Genomic DNA, 25867 nt, shown 5'->3' with positions numbered 1-25867 from the left:
TAAAAACATACAAATGAACCCGCTAAACTATAAAAGCATACAAATTGACTTCCTAAACTATTAGCACATTTCATTTTGACCCCTTTTGTTACTGCATTATGAGTTAAATCAAACTTTCGATATTTTTTAGATGAAAATACCCTACAACACTATATATATTTATCATTCCATTATTATTGTTTTTAATTTTTCTAAATATAAGCATTCATCCATTATTATTGTTTTATAAATATTTTTTTTCTAAATATATTTTTGAAGAAAGAATATTTAAAAAAAATAATAAAACGAAACAACTCATAATATATATATATATATATATAAATTAGTTAGTTTGATGAATGTTTACTTGAAGTTCATGCATCTCAAAACTTTCCTTCCAATATTATTCTATGTGAATAAAGTTCTCAAAGGAGCTCTCATGCCACAGTAGCAGTAGACATCACCCAAGTTTTGTGGTTGTTGACTACTGGATGTGATTTCATTTTTGTTTGAGCCTGTGTTGCTACTGTATGCCATTTTTTTTTTTAGAGTTGGTGACTTATGGTGTGGAAGAGGTTTAGGGAGATGGACAGGTGGAAAATTGAGAGAAAGTTGTCCTGGGTGTGTTATATAAAATGTTGAAGGATATTTTTATCTAAAAAATGTCAAAATTTTGGTTTAAGTCACGATGTAATAACAAAAAGCGTTAAAGCGAAAACGCTAATATTTTAGGAGGTTAAAGTGATACTTTTTAATAGTTTAAGAGTCTCCATGTAAATAATCCTTAAATTTAATATACTTATCATTAATAAAAAAATATATATATATATATTGCTCTAAACATTTTTTACTTAATTTGAAGACATTTTTCACCCTAATCCCGATACTAAACATAGCATAAAGTCACTTGTTAGCATATTTCCCTTTAATCAAAAAAATGTCATATGGTTCTCATTTTGTGAAAACAATTTTTGAAAATTTAAAAACTATTATGAAATATGTGACTGACTATAATAAGCACTGGTTTGGCATGATGGGTTGGGGGTGAGTTGAGGCTAAAATAACCATAAAAAGACAAAATATGCTTTTTAGTCTCAGATTAAAAAATGTCGCATTCAAATCATAATCATTTTATTTTTTCTCTTCAAAAGTTAGAAAAGTCAAAAAGACTTTACAAACAAGATTTTTTAGCCCAGTCAAAAAGTCAACCTACATCCCAAACCAACTTACTATTCATGTTTTTGCTATAAATATGTACGTGTAAAAGATCAAGATTAGAAGGGAGTGAGGTGTGAAGCAAAAAGAAAAGAAAGAGTAGAGATGAGGAGAGAAAATGGTCAACACTATACCAAAATATATAGTTAAATTATTAAATAAATAACAGAACTAACATACTGAAAATCTATACCTAAAAGTTCTTGAAAAAATGTAGTCCTCTATGGCCTTGTTTGGGAAGTTGGCTATTTTAGTAAGCTATTTTAGTTTTCGGCTATTTTAGTAGGCTAACATTTTTGTGTATGGGAAGATTGTTGGATTTTTTTAGTTGAATGTAATGTTTGTGAGAGAAAAACTGAAGTGATTATGGGTTTGATGTGACATTTTGTCTTAACTATTTTAGCTTATTTTGTCTTTTTGTAAATTTTAGCCTAAAATTGACTAAAATAGCCCTTCTAAATTATTACTTTATTTGCCTTATATATATATATATATATTTTATTTTTATAACAAAAATAACTTTTTTATGTTTCTTAAAAAATGAGTTATTTTGAGAAAAATTTCTTGAATGTACAGTAGTAATAAATCACTAACAAAAATGTATTTTAGTCTCTTTTAGAATGGAAGTGCTTCTCTCCTGTTGGCAAACCAACTGTTCTGTGTGTTGTTAGATCTCATTAAGCTTGTCATAATTCTCATCTCAATAATTCAAATAATTCATTTTATAGATCTCTCAAAAAAATATTATTTATTCAAAAGAACTAAATTGATCGAATAATTATAATACATGATCAGATCATATTTTTTATTTTTTATTTATCAAAATGATTGATGAAAAATACAAGTTTAAGAATAGACCATTATTATTTTAAAAACAAATATAATTTGATCATGTGTTTATGATTATCTAATTAATATAAATTTTTTGCATACATAATATATTCAAAAGGCACTACAAGATAAATAATTTAAATCAACCAGATAGGTCTCGTGGTGAAGCCACCAAGACCCAACATCACAATTAAGGTAACTTTACCAACTGGGTGTTTGTTTCAGTTTTTCAAAACTAACTTATGACTTTTAGTTTTGAAAAAATTATTTTGGACTGTTTGGTTAAAACTTATTTCAAATAGCTTCTGATTTTAACAGCTTATTTTAACTCAAAAAAGTTGATTCTGAGAAACTGCTCACCCCTTACTTCTGATTATCAGCTTCTAATGTAGACATATTAATTTATGGTTATACTCTTAGATTTTTTTATTTTTTATTTTTTAAAAAATAGAAAAAGGCCCAAATGGACTATAGATTATTATTATTATTTTTTATGAAAAATGTAGACAAACAAAAAATAAAAATTAATTGAAAATGCTATTTCACAACTTATTTAAAAACACTACTCAGCAACTTAAATCTATAATCTAACAGCTACACCAAACAGATTAACAATTTCTGATTAAAGTCATAATGTATAATCTGTTAAGTTATAATCTATAAATTATTTTAACAGTTACACCAAACGTATTAGAATTCTTTTTAACGTTAGTGATGACCTGGTCATGCTGATTTTGTAATGAATGTTGTACACAGAAATTATTTCCACAAGGATCTCCATACCATTATCTTCAATAAACTTCTATTCTTCACTTTATGGACCTACAATGATAATTCTATTGTAAACAAGGACTTAAGGTCATGTTTGTTTAGGCAGACTAGATGAAGAGAGATTATAATCTATCAGACTGTTAATCCTGAGATAAATAATCTCTTGACTATTTGATTGAAATGATGGATATCTCATGTTTGTTTATATATGAGATTAGATGACAGCAAATGACTATTCTATTAAATCCTATATTTGTTTGTCATATTATGAAGAAAGATAACTATTCAAAAGAATATTTTGCCCTTTAGGGGGTTGTTTGGGGTGTCCTAAATGAGTACACTTTTTTGTCTTTTTGGACTAAAAAGTTGAGGAAAAAAAGATGGATGTTTGGGTTAACTTTTTGTGGTTTTACGAAAAAATGCGTAATAAAAAATTGTATAAATAAGTGTATAGGAGAAGTAAGTGTAATAGGCTGTACGACACCTTTTTCCAGGCAGAGCGTAGGAGATAAGGACATGATTGCCTCCTTCACGGCCAACTATTTAGATTGTGCTGTTCGGCCCGTGAAACCCACCACGAGTCCCATTTTGATAATCTAAACCGTTGAATATGTAGAACTCGTCGATTTAAAAAATCACATTGATCGAATATCGAAATCACATTGATCGGATTAGTTTTTGTTCAATGGTTAACTATAACACCATCCTTTTTTTTTATACAAAACTAATTTGATCATATAGTTAGTGATATTCGATCAACGTAATTTTTTACAGACATATAGTACTTAACGAGTTCTACATATTGAACGGTTCAGGTTATCAAAAGGTGGCATGTGGTGGCCCCCACGGGCCGAACAACACAGTCTAAATGGTTGCCCGCGAAGGAGGCAATCATTTCTAGACCAGTACAGTAGACCAATTGCGCGAACAGCCCATCACTTCAGCAAAATGTTGAGTTGCATTTTTTTATGTGTAAATTTTTTTTTTTTTTTTTTTTGTATTTTTTTGTGAATAGTAATAACTTTTTAGCTTTTTAAGCAATTTTTTGACTTTTTGTCTTTTTCAAGACATGCCAAACCAGAAATAATAGAAATACTAAATCTGAGTTGTAAATTTTATTTAATTTTCTGACTAGAACTTTTAAAAAAATAAATAAATAGAACATCAATGAAAATCACGAAAATTTATTTTAATTTTTAGTTAAGATTTTTAAATTTTATTTTACTTTACTATGTATAATTATTACCATAAATGTTTACGTCAAATCCAACACTAACCTCCATTCATAGATACACATCATAGCATAGATCCATGGTACATAAAAAAATGAAAAAAAAATAATAATAAAAAAAAAAGCATAACAGTAACAAGAAGCACATGTAAATAATAATAATAAAAACAAAAACAAAAAACAAAAAAACAAAAACAATGGAACCAAGCGTGGAACCATCTTAAACCAAGTGTGGAACAGAGCATCTTGACCACCGGAACATTAGAAATGTTGAGGGTTAAAAATGTATTTTTACTATCTAATCCTATGAGAATTGTTATATCTTGGGTTTTGTATCCCAAACCCCCTCCATGCGACGGAATAATCCAACAAATTTGAGACAAAAGTCTGCATAGATTATTACTCTGATATAAAATTTTTGAACCTAACAATAAACTATTCTATATTCCGGATATGGAGTCTATCCCATGAGTGAATCCCATCAAACAAACGTGAAAACACTAGGCATTTTTTCATTAAATTCAAAATACTTACCATTGAATTTAATATACTTTTCATTAATCAATACCCACACACACACATACATATATATATATATATATTGTTCTAAACTTTTTTACTTACTTTTAAGACATTTTTCACCCTAATCCCAGTACTAAACATTCCCTAAAGTCACTTGTTGGCACATTTTCTTTTAATCAAAAAAAAAATGTCACAAGGTTTTCATTTTTTGAAAATTAAAAAATAGCATTTTTGTATTCCTTGAAAAGATTGTTTTCAAAAAAAAATTTCAAAAATATATTTTGGATATAGTTTTGAAGACAAGTTTTTCGTATTTTCTAAAACACTAAAATCACCCCAAATAGGCATTTAACCCTTGGAAAAATCATATTTTGCGAAAATTTAATTTCTTGCACAATTAAGCATGTGATCCAACCATATGGAACTATTTCCACACCTTCATATAAAGCCAACTATATATAACGTTGCAGGTAACATTTACTATAGATGTGACAATAATAAAAATGGATATTTTTATTAATTTAATACAAGTAAATGCAGAACTTCAACATCATACCTGAAAACGCCTTCTAAGTTTGTTGATTTCTTCTCATACCTCCTTGGTAACCAATCTGCTTTATACTTTTCACATTCCTATGTTGTTCTCCTTTAACAATTCTGGCAAACCACTTTGGTCTTCCAATTAAGAACATGACATATCCCATAACCAATCCCAATACCATTCCACATCCATACCCCATCGCCACAGCTTTCCAAGTAAATCCACCTAAAAAAATTGTATCACCTTCCTCTTGAAATACAAGAGGTGGTTGATGTTTTGCCTCACTATCTCCACATTCCTTTGACAAGGGTAATCCACATAATCCCACGTTCCCAACATATGAATCATTTTGAAATGTATCAAATTGATAGCCTCGAGGTATGGGTCCAACTAGATGGTTCATTGAAAGGTTTAAGACTGCAAGGAACGTCAGAGTCGTGAGTTGCTCTGGAATATCCCCAGTGAGTTGGTTCGAAGAGAGGTCTAATGATTCAAGCATTGATAGATTTCCCAATGATAATGGAATATCACCCGTCAGGCAGTTATGAGAAAAATTAAGCAATCGGAGAGCTTGTAGCCTTCCGATGACATTTGGAATCTCTCCTTTGAATTTATTGTCTGAGAAGTCAATTGTTGTGAAGATGGATAGAATATTTGATAGTTCAACATTCAACCCCTTTATGACTAGTTTTACAGAATCTTGATAATAATTTTCCCCCATATATTTCAAGGCTGTTTTATTTTTATCCACATGTCTCATGGCTTTGAAATTTCTGAAATATGTTACTGGCAGAAGTCCAGTGAACTTATTGTGAGAGAGGTCTATGATTCGAAGCTTAGGAAAGGGAACTTTAATCCTTGAAGTGTTTATTGGACCATGAAATCTATTTGATTGCAGGATAAGAACCTGCAATTCTGGAAGAGACTCCAACCAGTAGGGGAATGTATCGTTTAGTTTGTTGTTTCCGAGATCTAGCACTTCCATGTGTTTACAATTGGCCAAAGATCGTGGTACTTGTCCTTCCAAATGATTTCCATTCAAGTTAAGATTCCTCAAATGATTACTCTTTTCGAATGTCGTTGGAATGGTCCCATGAAAATCATTCATCTGTAGATCTAACACCGATAGCACATTGCTGGAGTTTCCCAAACATTGTGGAATTACACCACTCAGTTTGTTATGAGAAAAATCAAGGAGGACAAGGGAACTCAAATTGCAAATCGATGAGGGGATATCTCCAGTGAGCTTATTGTGTGAGATCAAAAAGTAAGACATAGAGAGTGTTGGAACTGGCACTGGTCCTTGAAGATAGTTATGAGAAAGATCTAAAAGATATGGAGCCTGCCCAACCCATTTTGGAATTTGACCATGAATTTTGTTGTGGGAAAGATTTAGTGTTTGGAGAAATGAAGCCTGCCCAACCCATTTTGGAATTTGACCACGAATTTTGTTGTGGGAAAGATCTAGTGTTTGGAGAAATGAAGCCTGCCCAACCCATTTTGGAATTTGACCATGAATTTTGTTGTTGGAAAGATCTAGTGTTTGGAGGAATGAAGCTTGCCCAACCCATTTTGGAATTTGACCATGAATTTTGTTGTTGGAAAGATCTAGTGTTTGGAGATAATTTGAGTTTCTTAAGAAATCTGGGAACTCGTTTATATTGCAAGAGGACAAACGGAATGTTGAAAGGTTGGGCAAGGTACCATTGTTATTACTACTGGTTTTGATTGACAGATTATTTAAAGAAAGATCAAGAAACTCAAGTTTGTTGAGGTTTAAGAAGACCTGGAACTCCAGAACACCACTAAAATTGTTTGATGAAAGATCGAGGGTAGTCAAGTTCACAAGTTTTGAAATTGATTGTGGAATGGGACCTGTGAGTGTACAATTTGATACATCAAATGCAACAAGTTGCGTCAAGTTTACCACCCAACATGGGAATCGGCCACGAAAATTGTTGTCTCCAAGAATTAAAAACTCTAGATTTATGAGCTTACCAAAGCCATCCGGAATTGTCCCATCTAGATTGTTGTAGACAAGAATTAAGCTTGTGAGTTGCTTAAGATTTGAGAGTGTAGAAGGGACCTGACCATTGAAATTGTTCCACGATAGATCCAAATACGTAATCTGTGTAAGATTCCCTAGTGATTTAGGAATGGACCCAAAGAAGTTGCAATGGGAGAGGCCCAAGGAAAATAAAGACTTGAGATGGCCAATTGAATCAGGTACCTCTCCAGATAAATTCGTAAGCCCGAGATGTAACATCGTGAGGTTACTACCACTGCTCCAATTTACCATTGGAAAAACACCAGTTAGATCATTGTTACCTGATAACTCAAGTTCTTGCAAGTTCGGAAGGAGCAAAATTTCATGTGGTAAGTCCCCATGCAATGTGGTGAAGGGAAGGTGTAGAGTCCTTAAAGAGGACAAATTCATCAAGCAATTGGGTAAACTTGAAGATATGTTCACTTGCAAAAGCGCAAGTTCTTGTAATTGGGTTAGGTTTTTGAGCAACATTCTAAAATTGTGTGGTTCAAGTCTTAGTAATCCAGCATCATCGGAAGAAATACCGAGTGACACTAGTTTGGATAGGTGGGAGATTTTTGATGGGATGGAGCCTGAAAATTTGGAAAACGATAGGTCAAGATGTGTCAAACTTGGAAAATGGCCAATTCCTGATGAAATATGGGAGTAATTGAAGTCATTGAAGCTGAGATCAAGCAATTGTAGGTGAGATAGTTGGAAGAGGCTGTTGTTAGGATGGATGGTGCCATAGAGTTGGCTACAAAAGAGGTCAAGCTCAATCACATGACCCGTCAGCCCATCACATGTCACCCCATCCCATGAACAACAATTGCTAGAATTCTCATTCCAAGACAACGTCTTTGGATAACCACAAAAGGAAGAAGCAGAACTGTTTATAGTAAAATATTGCTTAAATTGAAGTAGTGCATGCCTCTCATCATGAGGACAAAAATGATTTGTGGAAGGTAAGGTAGACAGAGATAACAAACAACTAACCTGATATTGCAGCATGAGATATAACAAGATTTGAAACACTGATATAAATCGCCCCATTTTTTCTTTTTATTCAACAAAAATAAGCGGAATGATGAGGGGGATAGGAGAAAAAGAGAAGAGAATAAGTAGATTTGGGTGATGATAGCATTGCTCCAACCCATACCTTCTTATATAGTCTGCTAGTATATGTTTGGATAAGTGTGACTTTCAAATCAGGAGACTTTATTAAAAATATTATAAAGTTGACTATTACAAGCGTAGAGAAAAATTATTGAAGAATATTGTTTAAGATAGAAGAGATATATTTTAGTATGGAGTCACGCTATAATACATATTTTTAAAATGATGTGTATCATATACAAGTTATGATAATAAATGTCATAACTAAATCGTTTTCAGTCATAATTAAAAAAATAATAATAATAAGTCATAACCACATAAAGTACTTTTTTTATCATAACTAAAATGATAATCAAAATAAATCATAATCAATATCACAATGAGTCATAATCAAATCGTAAATAACATGTCATAACTAAATATCACAAATGTCATAACTGGGGATGTGCATTATAAAATTTCTCTTAGAGTATGATCTTGATAGTTAGAAAACTTCCGTATAGTTATGTCAAATTTATTACGATAAAACTGTTTAATTCAATCTTGAAATTTATATATAAACTATCAAGTTTAAATTTAAATTTAAATTACTCTAATTAAATAATTAATAATTAATGTTAAATCTATACATTTCAAATTCACATTTATCTAACCCAACTGTTTAACTACATCTAACAAATAAGAAAAATGCTTGGTCCACTGAAATAGTGGGAGCTCCACTCTACCCAAATGACGTGGTCAGATGATTGGCATCACCCTTGTCAAATACAGTTGTCACTCTCGTCAATCGTAACTATCATCCTTATCAACCAGCATCAACCTGGATGACTGGTATCCTCCTTAATGACCTGTTGAACAACCAATATATACAAATTCAAACCAACTCAAATTCAGTAAACGTACCATTAATGTGCATATAAATCTTCAAGCATGAATACTTTTCAACATTGGCTTGACTTAGAACTCTTACTCACCACTTATTTCTCATCCAAAACTGGTGGTACAGTTAGAGGCCCCATTGGAGATGACCAAGAAGACCCGTCCTTTATAAGTTGTAGAAAAATCTCTTGCTCATGGGAAAAGTTTGAGAAATTAGTTAAACTAACAATCACACTGTTGAATTTAGGATTTTCGAAGGAAATTGTAGAGGAAAATGAAAAAAAAAAAAAAAGGAAAAAGTGATAAAAATTTAATTTATATTTTAATTATATTTCTCTTCACTTTTTCTTTTTTATCTATTTACAAATCTCTTTTAAAATCTAATATATAAACACACTTTAGGAATATAAAGACAAAGTCAAGAGGATTTATAGCTTTCACCTAAATATACCTAACACAATGACTCGTAGTAACTCTACGAGCAAGGACGGAGCCACCATGGGACCAGCAACCCCCCCCCCCCCCCTTAAATTTTCGATAACTATATTTGTACCTCTATATATATAGATTATATCATGTATATCCTCCATAAAATTACAATAGTATCCCTTTTTAAAATTGCAATATTGCCCTCTATTATAAATTTTCCATCTAATTACAATGAACCTACTAAAATGGGTCATTCTATTATACACCTCCAAAAGGGGTGTACCATATACAAGTTATGACTTTGTGGTATTGCTATTATAAAGTATCATAAACAAATATTTCCATTCATAACTAAAATGACCACTATATAAATTATAAGCAACACATCTTCAATCGTAACCACAAAAAAATCACAATAGGTTATAACTTTTTTTTTGAACGGCCACAATAGGTTATAACTAACATTAGAATGAGCTATAACTAACCATTACTTGATGCATAACTAAAAACTTCTTCAATCATAATCAAAATAACAACAATAAGAAGATATAACTAAGTTATATCCAACACTATAATGTATTATAATTAAAGATCATAAAGATCATAATTGCGACATATGATAGACATTTTTTTGCGGTATGTTTTATAGAATTTCTCTACTAAAATATATTATTTCTATCTTAACTTACCTTCTTTTTTAATTTTCCAATCCACCTAACATGGTCACTCTCCAATATTTCTATAAAATTTAACCTCAAATCATTTAATTTAAAATTCACATTTATCTAAACGGACTCTTAATATTTAAGTGTAATAATATCTCATTGTTGTTTTTTAGAGGGGAAAAAAATTCAATGTTGTCATTAACTTGTGCCCCCCTTCACTAAATTCGTAGCTCCGCCATTATCTACTAGCACCCAGTTAGTCTTCTTGATCTTCAGGACACTACAAAGCTTGAGTTTCGACCTCCATTTATAAACGACTCTAATTACCCAACCAGCCTAGAATGTAGAACGAACAATGTAGGATGCAAAGTATTTAAAGTGTTATGTGAGTTTTTGTAAAACAACTATCCAAGGAGTATACAAGATTTTCTTATCAAAACTCAATAGTTGGGATACTAAAAAACGAATACATCAAGTCTTTTTATAGACAAAACAGTATCTGATGAAGACTGAGATTTAAAATTATTATATATTTTTATTTTATATTTTAGAATTAATATTTAATTAGGAATATTCTAATTTAGTATAGAATAGTATAATTTTATTTAGTTTCTTAATTTGATATGATGTAATTTTTCTATTCTAATGGTTTTGATTTTTATTTTAAGTTTTATTAGCTTATTGCTATTCAAGAAGTAGTTTTATTATAAGTAAGGTTGTAAGCCTTGGGGTTGTTCAGTTTAAGTATAATATTTGATTAATAAAAAATTGAGATTTTTCTCAATATTATTTGTTCTACACAGAGTATCTCTAGTTCGGATTTGTTTGTGGTTTAATCTTATCGTTTACTCATCTTTCCGATATGCTTCCATGCATCAGTTGGTATCAGAGCATAGGCTCGAGTCCTGATCATAGCACCAAGAGGAGCACCATGTGGTCAATATGCCATTGTCAAAGAGATGTATGAGAGAGACGACGCTGCACGAGACGCCTGATCAAAAAATAAATTTAAACTTATTAAGGATGCACTTGGAATGTTGGCTAACTAAGTGGTCGCAGTGTATGAGGAAAGAAGGAGACAGAGAAATACCTTGTAAAGTGAAGCAGTTAGCCTCTGTCCGATCAAAGAATTTGACGGTGTAGTTAGGGTCGACGATGGACCTGAGCATATATTGCTTCCTTCCAACAAAGTTGTTAGGGATAACACAAGCATGTAAGTTGGCGAACTGGTCTCCGGTGTATCAAACTAAGACCTAGATGGAGGTCTCATTGGCCTTGAAGAAGTTGTGTAGAATCTTTTGGACACCAACCTTGCCCTTTTTGAAGAGAGACCTGACACTATTGGCGCCATAATTAAGCCATCCAATCAGAAGACAACACGTGGTAAGCAAAGGGAAACATACAGATACCTAAATCATTAAACAGTCCTACCTTTAAAACAAATCATGTGAGCAATAGGTGCAACCTTTGAGTATTATTTAACACGTGAGAAGCACAAGGGAGATGAGTTATCAGATGAGCAGTTATTAGTAGTTACACATGTACAAAGAGAAGAGGTGGCCCTAAGTAGATGTAGGATGCCTTTGGGATTACCAAGCGTGCCCAACAATTCAGACTCTCAATCTCCTATCTGATATCACTAGTGCAATATTGTGAAACAGAAAATGAGTCTTGATCCCATAACTTTTATAGAAAATTCATTTTATTGCAAAACATTTGCACAAAATTGACTACATCACTAGATTTTAGAGTCGCCACCTAATCTTTTTAAAAAATTAGGTAACCCGCGACTCGTGCCAAAGGCCACTGTTCGTCATAACCAAAGTATTTCGGCTCGGAAACTTAGGTATGAAAGGAGAATGTCATTAATTGAACCCCCCCTCACCCGATCAAAAGATCGGCCTTTACTAAGTCGTGATGTGGTTTTTATAATCAACAAATATTCATGTTCCAATTATTATTAATACTAACATTACTATATGAGGCAATCAAATATAGACTTGATTTTGGTTATGCTTTGATTTCATGCCTTTTTGAAAATCCTTTTTGTACAAACTCAGAAGTATAAGAATCAACTACATCCCAATACAAACAAGACAACCTCCATCCATTGGGCATTCATGTAGATATTTCAATTAAACATTTAGCCTCATGGTATAACAATGAATATGATATGTGACTCACACATATAATATGCTAAAACAAATAAATGCTCACCTAATACTCCGAAACAAGCCAAAAGAATACGTTATATACACATGCATGATCTTATATACAACTAATTTGGTTGTAACAAGGTAATGCTTTGAATTGTTATAAGCCTTTAGGGCTATTCATGTTGTCCTCTAGCTTATGGAACTATTTTATATATGGATGTGTAATTATCATGTTGAACATGGACCTGTAAAGGGAAAATCTTAGTTCAAGGAGGAAGAGGATCTTTTGAAGTTAATTGTGTTCGATTGATGTATTTATATTATGTCTTTTGGGGGCGTTACAAACTGGTATCAGAGCTAACCAGGTTTGAATACCTTGAGTTCATCGGACGCGCCCTTGCCACAATGGGTTTATTATGGTAGGAAGGGACGTTAGGCTGTCTTGTATGGTATATGTGTTTGCATGATTATGTGGGTATGGGATCAAACTTCTAGGATACAACTTGGATCCACTGCACTCATTGAAGTCCTTTTGGAATGGCACCTAATCAATACATTTTCCACTTGGAAGTCTTTGAGCACCGTGGTACATATTGATATCTTAGAAAAGTGGTTCATATGTGCTCTATGTGACAAAGTGCATATGTGGATTGCCAAATGTGAATTGAATATATGTATGTTCTCCTGCTAATGCGTGTGGGACGAGTGGGACAAAGTGTAGAAACACGAGTCACGAATTTAATCTTCTCTGTGACTCTTATAGAATGTCAGGACATGGTAGAGGCCATGGCAAACCTCGTCAGGACAGTAAGAATATTCTAGCCCAACCGGAGATCCCTCCACAAGAAGGAGTGGGTCAAAACAATGTGGCCGCTCCACCGGCCCAAGACGCAAAGGGGGGCTTTGGCCCAGGAGATGGCAGGGGCTCTTAGGGAGTCCATGGACAAATTAAGAGCGGAACAAGCAGCTAGGACCGTCGAAGGGGAGACTAGAACTTCTTTCCTGAAAAAGGAATTCTTCCATTCAAACTCCGCCGAGTTTAGTGGCGGGGCTTGACCCTATGAAAGCGGATGAGTGGTTAGAGCAAATTGTTAAATCTTTTGAGATTTTAGATACTCGTGAGGATGATTTAGGGTGGCATTAGCAACCTATCAACTGAAAGGAGAGGCCGGGCAATGATAGAAGTATGCCAAGAGCCATGTAGAGCACACTTGGGAGGCATTCACATGCTCCTTCTAGGAGAAGTTCCTCTTTCCCACTATTAGGGAACGGTTGAGGAGGCAGTTTGAAGAGCTATTGCAGCTTGACACTCCTGTGGCCGAATTTGAAGCCACATTTACTAGCCTTTCCCGCTTTGCACCCAAACTTGTGGTGACAGAAGAGCGCCGATGTCTAGAATTTGAGAAGCAATTAAGACCAAAAATCTTGATAAGATGGTTGGAAATATGATTCGTGATTATGATCGGTTAGTAGAGGCCACGCCGCATATAGAAATTATGGTAGAGGCAGAAGAGGCAAGACAGAAGTTAAAGAAGACGGGCGCTACTCAGAATCCTGAGGTGATTCAGGATCTTCTAAGAAATCTAGGGGTTCATCTTCATCATTTCAGTCACCACCATAGTAGACCGAGTCTTCTAGTTCTGTGACGGGTGGAAATTCTGGGAACATGGGTCAAATCCGTGGTGTATGTTACCAATGTGGCCAACTGGAAATTCTGAGAGGTACTTATCTTATTTTTAATACTTGGGCCAGTGTGTTGATAGATACCGAGGCATCCCACTCATTCATAGCATCAGTATTTGCATCCTTATTGGGGTTAGAAAGTGAGCAACTAGAGTCACCGCTTGTGGTAGAGTCACCCATTGGGGGTAAGATCGTTTTGAATCAGGGATATCGTGGGTGTGTAATTGAGGTCGCCAGTCGTCGACTTCCATTCAGCTTTGTGTTGTTAGATATGTATGATTTTGATGTCATTATCGACATGGATTGGTTGTCCTACCGTGCCATCATAGATTGCTACCGTAGGAGAGTTACTATATGTATGTTGGATGATGATTACTTCTCTTTTTTGGGGGATAGAACCGACGGATCGTTGCCGCTGTTATATAACCCATGTGATCAAGGCGAACTTAACTCTCTCTTGACAACCTTCTTAGATGATAAAAGTGGTGGGGTTCGAGATGCGTTTCCCTGAGTGGTTTATGAATATTCAGATGTCTTTCCTGAAGATCTCACCAAATTACCGCCTCACTGGGAGGTTCAGTTTTCTATAGACTTAGTGCTGGGTATGGCACCTATTTCCATGTCCCCGTATAGATTTGCACCAGCTGAGTTAGTTGTCCTAAAAGAACAATTACAAGAGTTGTTGGATAAGGACTTCATACACCCTAAGGCCCCGTTTGTTTGGGGTTATAGGGAGGGGATTGGGATTACTAATCCCTTGGTATTACTAATGGGGTGTTTGTTTTGAAAGATGGCGAGGGGACTATTAGTCCCGTGGTATTAGTAGTCTCCTTGGAATGAGGATTGGTAAGGAGGAGGTAGAGATGGTATTAGAAAAATAGAGAGGGAATTAGAAATTTTTTTATTTTTTTTATTTTTTATATATTGGGATTTTTTTTTTAAATATAATGTTTAATTTTTTATATTTTTTTATTTGTTTTATTATTTTATATAAAAATAATTTAACAATTCCTCACTATTAATCCACTCACTAACAATCCCCTCACTATTAATCCCCTCACTATCAATCCCCTCCATTCTATCTCCTAAAACAAACGGGGCCTAATACTTCACCTTGGGGAGCACCGGCCCTATTCGCTAAAAAGAAAGACGGTTCATTGAGATTGTGTACAGATTATTGCAAACTGAATCGAGCTACGATTAAAAATAAGTATCCCTAGCCTAGAATAGATGACCTCTTTTTATATATGCCACAAATTCAAGTTGGGGCTTTTCCGTCATTGCAAGCGTTTGACTCAACCGTTAGAATGAGTTCTACGCTTTTTATATATGTTATAGATACGTTTTTTTATATATGTTATAGATTAGATCCACTATGACATAAAAAGAAATGTATGAGATGAAGAGCTTCAATAAAACATTCCATTGATATAGATAGTTGTGGAGTAAATTATATAAGTTGTAAGGAATGCAATTTAAATGAAAATACTCTTGTATGCTTTTCTTTCGACATGGTCAAACATATGAATGAATTTATGATCCGTGTCTAATGATAAAAATAATTCGACAAAATATATACTCATTGAGTGGAGGGGGGGAGGGAATCACATAAGCACACAATCAAGCTGACATCATGAATAGTTCCATATCACAACCACTCAATCTACTTTTACAACAACATTATCAAATATTAGCCCAAACCAAACTTTGTCAATGGCTACCTTATGAACCACTTCATGATTTCAACATTACCATAAGTTAAAGTAGCAAAATGGTTTTCTAACTTAATCTGCAACAAGGATTTAGAGAAAAACATGTGAGTTCCAGTGTTTTGTTTATAAGAAGTTGGGAAAATGATGAGGCAATTGAAATCACAAATAAAATGCATGGAATCATTCAGATTATACATATTAAAAAAATGCATGCAATTTAAGATATTATTGATAATAGGAAAAAAATTCAAGTTTTATGTAAATAAATAAATAAAAATAAAAAGAAGAAGATAGGCAACATATATTCAATTTTGACATGTGTGACACTCCAATCCCATATCAGATAGATATTGATAGTCTGATCATCCATATATGGAATAGTCCCTTCTCAACAATGTGAGGTCCTTTGTGAGATACCATAAAGATAAAACCGTGATGGACCATGGACCCAAAGCATACAGTTATAGTACACAAACCCAAAGCATACAATATCAATATCACATAGATGGTGGGGACGAATTGTTACATCATGAATGATATTTAAAGACTTGAGGTTTTGTTTACTTTAATTTTAAATTTAGTATTTAAAAATTCATAAGACAATAGAAAGCCTTTAGCAAATCAGTCAATACAGACCAAACACATAAAGAGTCATAGTTATAAACCATAATCATCATGTCGGTCCACAAATTATCATTGGCCAATATTCAAATAGGGTCATGAAATGGGGCTTTAAGGTCATGAAATTCACTAGAATAACTTTTATTTTATTTTGCTTTTGTCATTAGATGTGGCATGGAGATTGCTACTGTGGCTTGCAAATAAACATTATAGATTGCAAGGATAGCTTGATTTTTCCCTTCAATTCTATAAGACAATATTTGTTTAAGCAAATTTATGGGATTAGCATTCTTAGGATAGTACTTAGATTATTTATTCTTTTAGATTGTGTATCATATCCTATGTTTGGATTGATACTAGATAATACGATGAGATTGATAGTCCAAACCTCTCCCTAATCCTCCATTTTGTATGAGGAATACTTATGTCTTTACGCATTTTATTGAATTATTAATCCAAACCCATGCCCAAGTCTGTCCAAACAAACATGCTGAAAATGTAAAACTAGCAAGCACTTGGAACTTTAGCTAGTGTTTGATTCAGTAGAATAAATGTTGGAATGGTGTGATTCTTCCATCGAAATAATTATTTTGAAATTTGATTCAATAAAAAAGAAAGAAATGTGTATTGCAAATAAAATTACTATTCACCAATTTAGAAAAATGATATAAATGACAATTTTATTCCTTAAAATATTTGTTTCTTGTCATTTTAGTCCCTTAAATTTTAATTTTATAATTTGATCCTCAAAATTGTCAATTTGAATCAATTTGGCTATAGGTCTAACGCCCGTCTATGTTGATAATGAAAATATCAGTAAAAGACAGTTTTAGTCCCAAAGTATGTATTTCTTGTCATTTTAGTCCTTTAAGTTTCAATTTTATCATTTTGATTTTCAAAATTGTCATTTTGAGTCAATTTGGTTCTAGGTCTAACGTCCATCTATATTGATAACGGAAATATTGGTAAAAGACAGTTTTAGTCCCAAAGTATGCATTCCTTATCATTTTAGTCTTTAAGTTTCAATTTTATCATTTTGGTTTTCAAAATCAAAATTAGTCTTAGCTCAAATTGACAAAATTGAAGACCAAAATGATAAAATTGAAATTTAAGGGAATAAAATGACAAAGACGCATATTTAATTAGGGATTAAAATTGTCTTTTATCTAAAAATAAAATACTTTTTCCGTAATCAATGGAGACAAATGTTAGAGATATATAGGACTAAATTGACTCAAATTGACAACTTTAAAGACCAAAATGACAAAATTAAAACTTAAGGAACTAAATGAAAAGAAAGAAACACATATTTTAGAGACTAAAGTTATGTTTTATCCTTTAAAAAATGACTATTTTATTGACTGATCAAAAAATAGTCATTCTATACTACCCAAAATCATTCCAGTCAACCAAAAGCTATCTTCGAGTTGAAGTATGATGGGTAAAGTGATGTCAAATGAACTAATGTCACCAATGCCCGCCAATTGACAGTTGGGTTAAGGTAGGGGATATGAGTGCAACACGTTTACTTAGATATGCAGTCTACAAATATTTTTAAGTTAAAGAGTTAACTATACTAAACTATACATGAATCTTAATTGGGTAAATTACAATATACCTCCTGATATTTATTTATAATATGAATTGTTCTTTTTGATTTTAGAAATTATATGTATTCTCTAATTAAAAGTTTTATTTAACAGAATTAATAGAAAAAATAAAAATTTTAACTATTATTCTATACAATAATAAAATTACCTGAATTTTAATTATACTATATTTATAATATTATTAAAAACTGTTAATTAACTTGATAATTTATTAATTAGAATAAAAGAGAATTATTTGTTATGCAATTAAAAAGTTGAAGGAGCAAGATGTAATTTTTAAACCTATAAGAACAATTTGTATTTTAAGCAAATTACAAATGGTGCATTTGTAATTTACCCAATCTAGTTTTATGAATACAAAGTTCAATGTAAGAACTATAAAATTTATACATGTCCTCCTGTCATTAGGGATGAGAAATAGGTGAATCCAAACCTTCAACACATACTTGTAACCGATATCCATATTTGAATCTATGTAAAGTAGAATTAATTATTGGTCTCACACCAAAATATGATAACCCTTGAATTGGCAACATTTATGGCGCAACTATGAAGATTTCCAAAGTCAACCAGACATAAAATATTACAGCCAATCAAGATGATCAAGATGTATAGCATAAATTGAGGAAAACAAAATTGTAGTAATCCAACTATTTGGCAAAATATATCAAGATTGACCAATAGAAAATCCAATCATACAGTTTATTTCAGTACAAAACTAGCTTTTGAAACTAACTACATTAACATTAGCAATGGTTTAATAGCTAATCATAGCAAACCATATTTTTTATTTTGGTTTTGGTTGTTATCAATGAAACAATTCTATATGTATTACTGCCGGTTCTTGAGTGAATTGCTCATAGTGTTACTCTTGCACAAAAAGAACTACATGTGCATTAGGCAGGATCCTAAGTAGAATATATATAATAACCTTTTACTTATTCTGTAATTAGATAGTAAACTTTTAAAGATATAGAACTAGAAAAAAGCAACAAGTACCATGAAGTTAAGAGAGTTTAATACAATCATGATAACTAACAAAATAAAATCATTAAAACTAAGAATGAGCATCACATACCTGAAAACATAATCCATATTTGCTAATTTCTCCTGCCACCTTGTCTCAACATTTTCACCGTTTTATGCTTTTTCCCTTCAACAATTCTTACAAACAATTTCGGTCTTCCAATTAAGAACATGAGAAATCCAATAACCAATCCCAATGTCGTTCCACACCATACCCCATCACCACGGCTTCCCAAGTAAATCCAATTACAAAATTTGACTCATCTTCCTGTTGTCATAGCACCCCTGGCTGAACTTGTGCTTCATTATCTTTACATTCCTTTGACAATAGAAACCCACATAATCTCGAGTTCCCAACATATGAATCATTTACAAATGTGTCAAATTGTTCGCCTCAGGTATGGGTCCATCAAAATGGTTGCATGAGAGGTTAAAGACCTCAAGAAATGTCAAACTCTTTAATTGGTTAGGAATTTTCCCAATGAGCAAGTTTGAAGAGAGGTATAGTGATTCAAGCTCTGTCAAGTCTCTTAAAGAAAATGGAATAAAGCCCATAAGGCTATTATGAGATAAATTAAGCACTATGAGAGAATTAAGCTTCGGATGACATTTGGAATATCTCCATTGAATTTGTTAGATGATAAATCAATTGCTGTGAAGAGAGTAAAAATTCCCGTTAAAGAAATATATGACCCCCTTCATTGTCACTGCAATAGAAGCTTGATAATACGATCCAACACCCAAATATTTTTCATTTGGCATAGTCTTATTCCTCATAGCTTTGAAATTTTTGAAATATCTCCCTGGCAAATGGCCAGTGAACTTATTGTGGGAGAGGTCAACAATTCGGAGTTTAGGGAAAGAAAGGTTTGGCTTGGAATTGTCTATTGGACCATGAAATTTGTTGGATCGCAAGACAAGAACCTGTAACTCTGGAAGTGTCCCCAACCAGTATGGAAAAATGTCATTTATCTTGTTGTTTCCGAGGTCTAGAACTTGTAACTGTCTACAATTGGTTAAGGATCGTGTAACTGGTCCTTCAAACTCATTTCCATTCAAATTAAGAATTTCCAACTGATTACCCTTTCCAAATATCGTGGGGATGTTCCCCTGAAAGGCATTGAACCGCAGATCTAATACATAGAGAACGTTGCTTAAGTGTCCCAAACATTGTGGAATTGCACCACTCAAGGGGTTGTGAGACAAATCAAGGATGTAAAGGAAACTTGCATTACAAATTGAAGAAGGAATCTCTCCGGTGAGTTTATTTTGTGAGAAGAAGAAGTAAAGTACAGAGAGTGGTGGAACTGGGAGTTGTCCTTGAATCAAGTTGGAATGAAGATCACAAATCTCAAGATTCTTCCAAGGAAATTGGTTTATACCTGTTAGAAAGTTGTGGGAAAGATTTAAGTACCACAATGAAGCCTTCCCGATGATGCCAACCCGTTTTGGAATCTTCCCATGAATTTTGTTGTTGGAAATGTCTAGTTGTTTAACATTCTCTAAGGCTTTAAAGAAATCAGGAAAGTCCTTTATCTTGCAAAAAGTCATATAGAATGACCTAAGCTCAGGCAAGGTATTGTTGATATTGTTGATTGTACTCACTGAAAGACTATTGTATGAAAGATCAAGATAATCGAGATTTTTTAGATTTGAGAATGTTTGTAGCTCCACAACATCACTAAAATTATTTGACGAAAAATCATGTTGGGTCAAATTCACAAGATTTGAAATTGATTGTGGAATGGGGCCATATAGTTCATTATGACTCAAGTCAATGTTCATCAATTTTGATTTATGCTGGAACTCAGGAATTTGGCCAATTAGTTGATTACTACTCAGGGTCTAATTCTGTCAATGATGGAAGATTCAACAACCAAGATGGTAGTGTCCCATTCAGTGAGTTATTGTGCAAGTGAAGTGTTTGTAGGTTGTCTAGCCCACTGAAATTAGGAATTTTCCCATCAAGATTATTTTCAAAAAGATCCAAAAGGGTGAGCTGATTAAGATTTGAGAGAGTAAATGGGATCTGACCATTGAAACTATCAGTGATAGGTTCCCAAGCAATTTAGGAATGGACAAGGAGAATTTGCAACTGGTGAGATTCAAGGAATTCGAAGACTTGAGATAGCCAATTGAATCAGGTAATTCTTCAGAAAAACTCGAAGACACGAGATTCAACATCTTGAGGGAACTAATAATACTCCAATTTACTTTGGGTAAATTACCAGTGAGATCAAAGTTGACTCCTAAAGAGAGAATTTGCAAGTTTGGAAGTTGAAAAATGATATCCAGTAATTTCCCGTGCAACCCAGTGAGATTAAGATCCAGATATGTCAAAGAAGACATATTCGTCAAAGACATTGGTACAACTGAAGATATATCTACAAAAGAAAGGACAAGTTCTTGCAATTGGGATAGGTTTTTGAGCATCGTTCTGAAATTGTACGATTCAAGTCTTAGTTGGCTGCCATAGGAGAGATCGAGTGAAACTAGTTTGAGCAGGGTGAATTTCTGATGGGATTGAGCCTAAAAAACTGGAATGAGATAGGTTGAGATGTGTCAAATTGGCAAAGTGACCAAATGCTGATGGAATGTGGGAGTAATTGAAGTGATTGAAGGCGAGATTGAGGTGCTTTTAGGATGAATTTCAAATTTTGCAACATCATATCAAAATATCAAGTAAAATCCATAAGAACGGCACTTTACCAAGCATGACCAACGTAAAGTTCCTATGGTTAAAGTGCCATTATGTTGTAGTAGTCCTATCAAAATGTCAAACAATATTATCATACATATCAACTGATGTATCAAGATGTCAGCCTATTTCGACATGTTGATATCAGTACTACAATGTTGGCCAACTTTGTCGCAAAATGCTTGAAACTGCTGGTAAAACTTTCTACCAAGAATAATAATCCAACACCAGCATTACCAAATTACTCATTAGATCATATAAAATATTTAGTTACCAACAAAATTTGCAAACTAAAGCAGCCCCAGCTTTTTCATTCATGTTGATTGGAACATTAGAGTAAGGTATTCTAAATATGAAATTTACTCACTGTGCCTAAAAAAAATTACCCAACAGTAACCAGTGTCACCAAATAACTATTCGTGTAAAAATATAATTATAATGTGTATATACGTAATATGCACTCCCATTTACTCAATCAAAGAAAGTATCAGTTCCTTATTGAAGTTTTAATCATGTTATAAATCAATCCCATTCCCCCTCTTCCCTACACAGCTGGTTCAAACCCATAACTACTCCTACCAAACAGCAGCATAGTTGCAGTGTTTAATTGTCCCAACAAAATCACATGTCAGCATTCAAATATTTTATTGTGATGTTGAAAACAACTGCATGAAAGCCATAACAGTCAACATATCTTACCATCAAGTAATTGGTTCCAACAACATCATGTTGAATTCTCTTGGTTAAATGAATTTTGAAAAAGACCCATACACATATCCATAAGCAACAGTTGAAATAGAAAGCTGTCTAGATTTGGAAATAGTCACTACTGATGTGCAAGCACTCACTAGTAATCATTTCTAAGACCACCGAATTTCTCTTGCCCTGCGGTATCCCAGCAATAAAATCGAATTTTCCCACAGTTTGTGAAGAAGTCCAAAGGGTGAACTTTGACAACAATGGTTGCTGTTTAAAACAAGGGTAAATTACACTGACACCCCTTGAGATTTATGTTTATTACAGTTCTCTCCCTCACCTTTTGGAAATTACATCTCCGCCCCTGAGGTTTAAAGTTTCATTACAGATTCCCCACTCAGCAATTTAATTTTTTTAAATACTAATTTTTCCCTCACTGGGTAAATTACATTGATACCCCTCACATTTTAGAAATTACAATCCCCTCCCTAAGGTTTAAAATAGCATTACCGATTGCCCTCTCGGTTAGTATTAGTTGGAAAAAAAAGTCATTAAAAAAAAATCAATTGGAAAAAAAATTATTTGAAAAAATAAAATTATTTGAAAAAAAAATTTGTTAGTAAAATTTTTAAATTTCTGTTTAAAAACCAACGCAAACTCATTTTTTGAATTTACGTTTTTTTCTCAAATTTACAAATTGAGACAACAATTTATAAACCAAAAAAATTATCAAACAAGTTTTTATGACAGTTTTTAAAATTTTTGTAAATATAAATTGAAAACTGAAAACGAAATGGTTACCAAACAGGCCTCAGATGGTAAAAATGTCATAAAATTAACAAATAATTAAATAAGTTACCAACGTAAAAAATGACTTATCAAAAATTCTTAGGCTATGTATGGTTTGATTTTTAGAAAAAATTTTAAAAAATTAAAAATTAAGAGGCCTAAATTCAAAAAATGAGTTTTCGTTGGTTTTTAAATAGAAATTTAAAAATTTTACTAACAAAAAATTTTTTCAATTATTTTTTTTTCAATTAATTTTTTTTTCAACTAATACTAACCAATGGGGCAATTGGTAATGCTACTCTAAACCTTAGGGAGGGGATTGTAATTTCTAAAATGTGAGGGGGTGTCAATGTAATTTACCCAGTGAGGGCGAAATTGGTATTTAAAAAAATTAAATTGCTGAGAGAGGAATCTGTCATGAAACTTTAAATCTTAGGGAGGGAGATGTAATTTCTAAAATGTGAGAAGGGAAACTGTAATAAACATAAACCTCAGGGGATGTCGATGTAATTTACCCTTAAAACGAAAACAATAATTATCAAATAAACATGCATGCATGGTATTGAAAATAATATGAACTCAGTTAAAGGGGAAATTATCATGTCGCTTAGAATTGTAAATTGTAATTCTTCTCCTCCACATACAAAAATACAATCAAGTAGAAGCAATTAAATTAAACAATCAAACCCAAGAAAGATCAGGATTTTATTGATACACTTACGTTTGTACTTCTTCTCAAATTCACCAGTGAGATGCCTCTTCACAAAAGTTGTTTTCCCTGCATCATTCAAACATATTCAATAATTCAACAACAAGAACCAAAATTCATCAAGCAACCTACTGTTCAACTTCGTGCACGTGAAATAGTTCAAATCAAACCTTTCTTTGAAAAAGTAAGGATGTGTTTGGCTTCAATATTGAAAACTGCTTTCTACACTGTTCTTTCTAACAGGAAAAAAAATAAGCAACACAAACAGAACTCATTTGGCAAACTGTTTCCAGGATTTTTCTTTTCTTTTCTTTTCTTTTTTGAAACACCCATTTTTAGGAAACAGCTTTGCTTGGTTCCATTTTTCCAAAAACACTTTTTAGAAAATTTTACTTTCTTGTTTTTCTCATTTTTTTGTTTTTACTGAATTTTTTTAATATTTTAAGCAATTTTTTTACTTTTTAGACATACCTAACATAAATATCCCTAAAAAGTAAAAAAATTGTGAAAAAAACCTTTTAAAAATTCACTAAATACCAAAAATACAAAAAAAAATACGAGAATTTAGTACATTTTTTGTATTTTATGTATTTATTAATTTTTAAAAATATTTTTTCACAAATTTTTTACTTTTTAGATACATCTAAGTAAGGTCTATCTAAAAAAAGTAAAAAAAAAATGTTTAAAAATTTAAAAATGTTCACTAAAAACCAAAAAAAAATACGAAAATAAAAAAACTCAGTTTCAAAAAATTTATTCCAAAAAACTCAAACCAAACACACTGATAAATATATTGCTTTCCAAATTCTCAAAAAATGGATTCATAAAAACTAAAGAAACATACGAAAACAAGGGTATGCTTGAAATTCTCATTCTCTTATTTTTTGAAAACATGAATAACGAAAATGACAAATGAAAACAAAAACAGTGAAAACAAAACCAAACAATCCCTAAACATACTTTTGGATTCACTTCAGCTCTGAGGGAAAAAAATGAGCTAAAGAATCACAACGCGCTCATCTTTCCTCAGTGCCAAACAATTCTTATATCCTCAAGCTTGACAGACATTTAAAGAAACAATTTTTTTCGACATCACAGAATCAAAAATAAATAAATAAATAAATAAAATTTAAAAAAATTTAAAAAGTAAAAATAAAAAATAAATACCAGTTCCTCCATCACCAACAATGACGAGCTTGAAGCTCGGGTAATCAACAGTTTGTTGGTTCGGCAAAGCCTGCAAGGACGAAAAACTACAAAATCAGCGGCTCAAATATAAACCCAGAACTCCATTCTTAGTAACATTCTTCAAATGATTTTTAATTTATTTTTTTTTTTTAGTTAAGTGTAATTTTTTTACATGAAAATGAACAGATCGTGATCCATTGAGGGCAGGAATTGTAAGTTGAAAAACCCTAGAGTCTAACTAAACCCAAATCAAACAATGACGAAATCGAAAGGATCAGAGAGTAGAATAGAATAGAAAGAAGAAAGCTTTACCATTGGATTTGAATATTTTGATACAGGAACTTGTCTTGGAGAGAGAGAGAGAGAGAGAGAAGAGGCGGGGGCGCCTGCTTTTTTTTCTTTTCTTTTTTTTTTTGGCAAATTACATATACCTCCTTCGAGGTTTGACTAAATTACAGATATCCCTGAGGTTTCAGAAATTACATCCCGCCCCTTGAGATTTGTATTTTCATAACAATTTGTCCCCTGAGATTTATATTTCATAACAAATTACCCCCTAATTTGTTATGCAAATATAACATTCAGGAAGAAATTTGTAATTTCTCAAACTTCAGAAGGTATTTGTAATTTAGCCAAACCTCAAGGGTATATGTAATTTGCCTTTTTTTTTGTGAAATATGCTAGTTTTTTGAATTTATTTACTATTAATTTTTCAAAAAAAATATTGAAAAAAAAAATTTGTTCAAACAAATTTTGATTTTGAGTGTTGTGACA

The 25867-nt window shown here is 32.5% G+C and overlaps 3 protein-coding genes across 5 annotated transcripts in view; all 3 read right to left on the bottom strand.

Annotated features, from left to right (window-relative positions):
- Positions 1 to 8312, bottom strand: part of LOC114313043 (receptor-like protein 6) — a 253586-nt gene extending 245274 nt beyond the window's left edge. For all 3 annotated transcript variants that reach the window (XM_082903228.1, XM_028259360.2, XM_082903227.1), the window contains exon 1: positions 5106 to 8312. In XM_082903228.1, coding sequence (XP_082759354.1) covers positions 5119 to 8169 — 3051 coding nt within the window. In that variant the 5' untranslated portion in view covers positions 8170 to 8312 and the 3' untranslated portion in view covers positions 5106 to 5118. The remainder of the gene's footprint in view (positions 1 to 5105) is intronic.
- A 2624-nt stretch (positions 8313 to 10936) lies between these two features.
- LOC145806396 (GTP-binding nuclear protein Ran-B1-like) lies at positions 10937 to 25501 on the bottom strand. Its single transcript, XM_082903225.1, has 6 exons — positions 25406 to 25501; positions 25073 to 25142; positions 23918 to 23974; positions 19066 to 22677; positions 11296 to 11543; positions 10937 to 11196 (listed from the first exon to the last, which is right to left on the bottom strand). Exons 1-4 carry the CDS (start codon positions 25406 to 25408, stop codon positions 22559 to 22561), a joined length of 249 nt encoding a protein of 82 aa, XP_082759351.1. The 5' UTR covers positions 25409 to 25501; the 3' UTR covers positions 10937 to 11196; positions 11296 to 11543; positions 19066 to 22558.
- Positions 19659 to 21446, bottom strand: LOC114323855 (receptor-like protein 6). The gene is made up of 2 exons (XM_082900825.1): positions 21048 to 21446; positions 19659 to 20813 (listed from the first exon to the last, which is right to left on the bottom strand). The coding sequence occupies exons 1-2, from the start codon at positions 21444 to 21446 to the stop codon at positions 19659 to 19661; spliced, it is 1554 nt and encodes a 517-aa protein (XP_082756951.1).
- Positions 25502 to 25867: the final 366 nt, after the last annotated feature.

The sequence above is a fragment of the Camellia sinensis genome, chromosome 13, assembly GCF_055761805.1.
Source record: "Camellia sinensis isolate YWXY chromosome 13, ASM5576180v1, whole genome shotgun sequence".
In the NCBI taxonomy this organism is placed as follows: Eukaryota; Viridiplantae; Streptophyta; class Magnoliopsida; order Ericales; family Theaceae; genus Camellia; species Camellia sinensis.
This window is presented reverse-complemented; position numbering and strand designations above follow the sequence as displayed.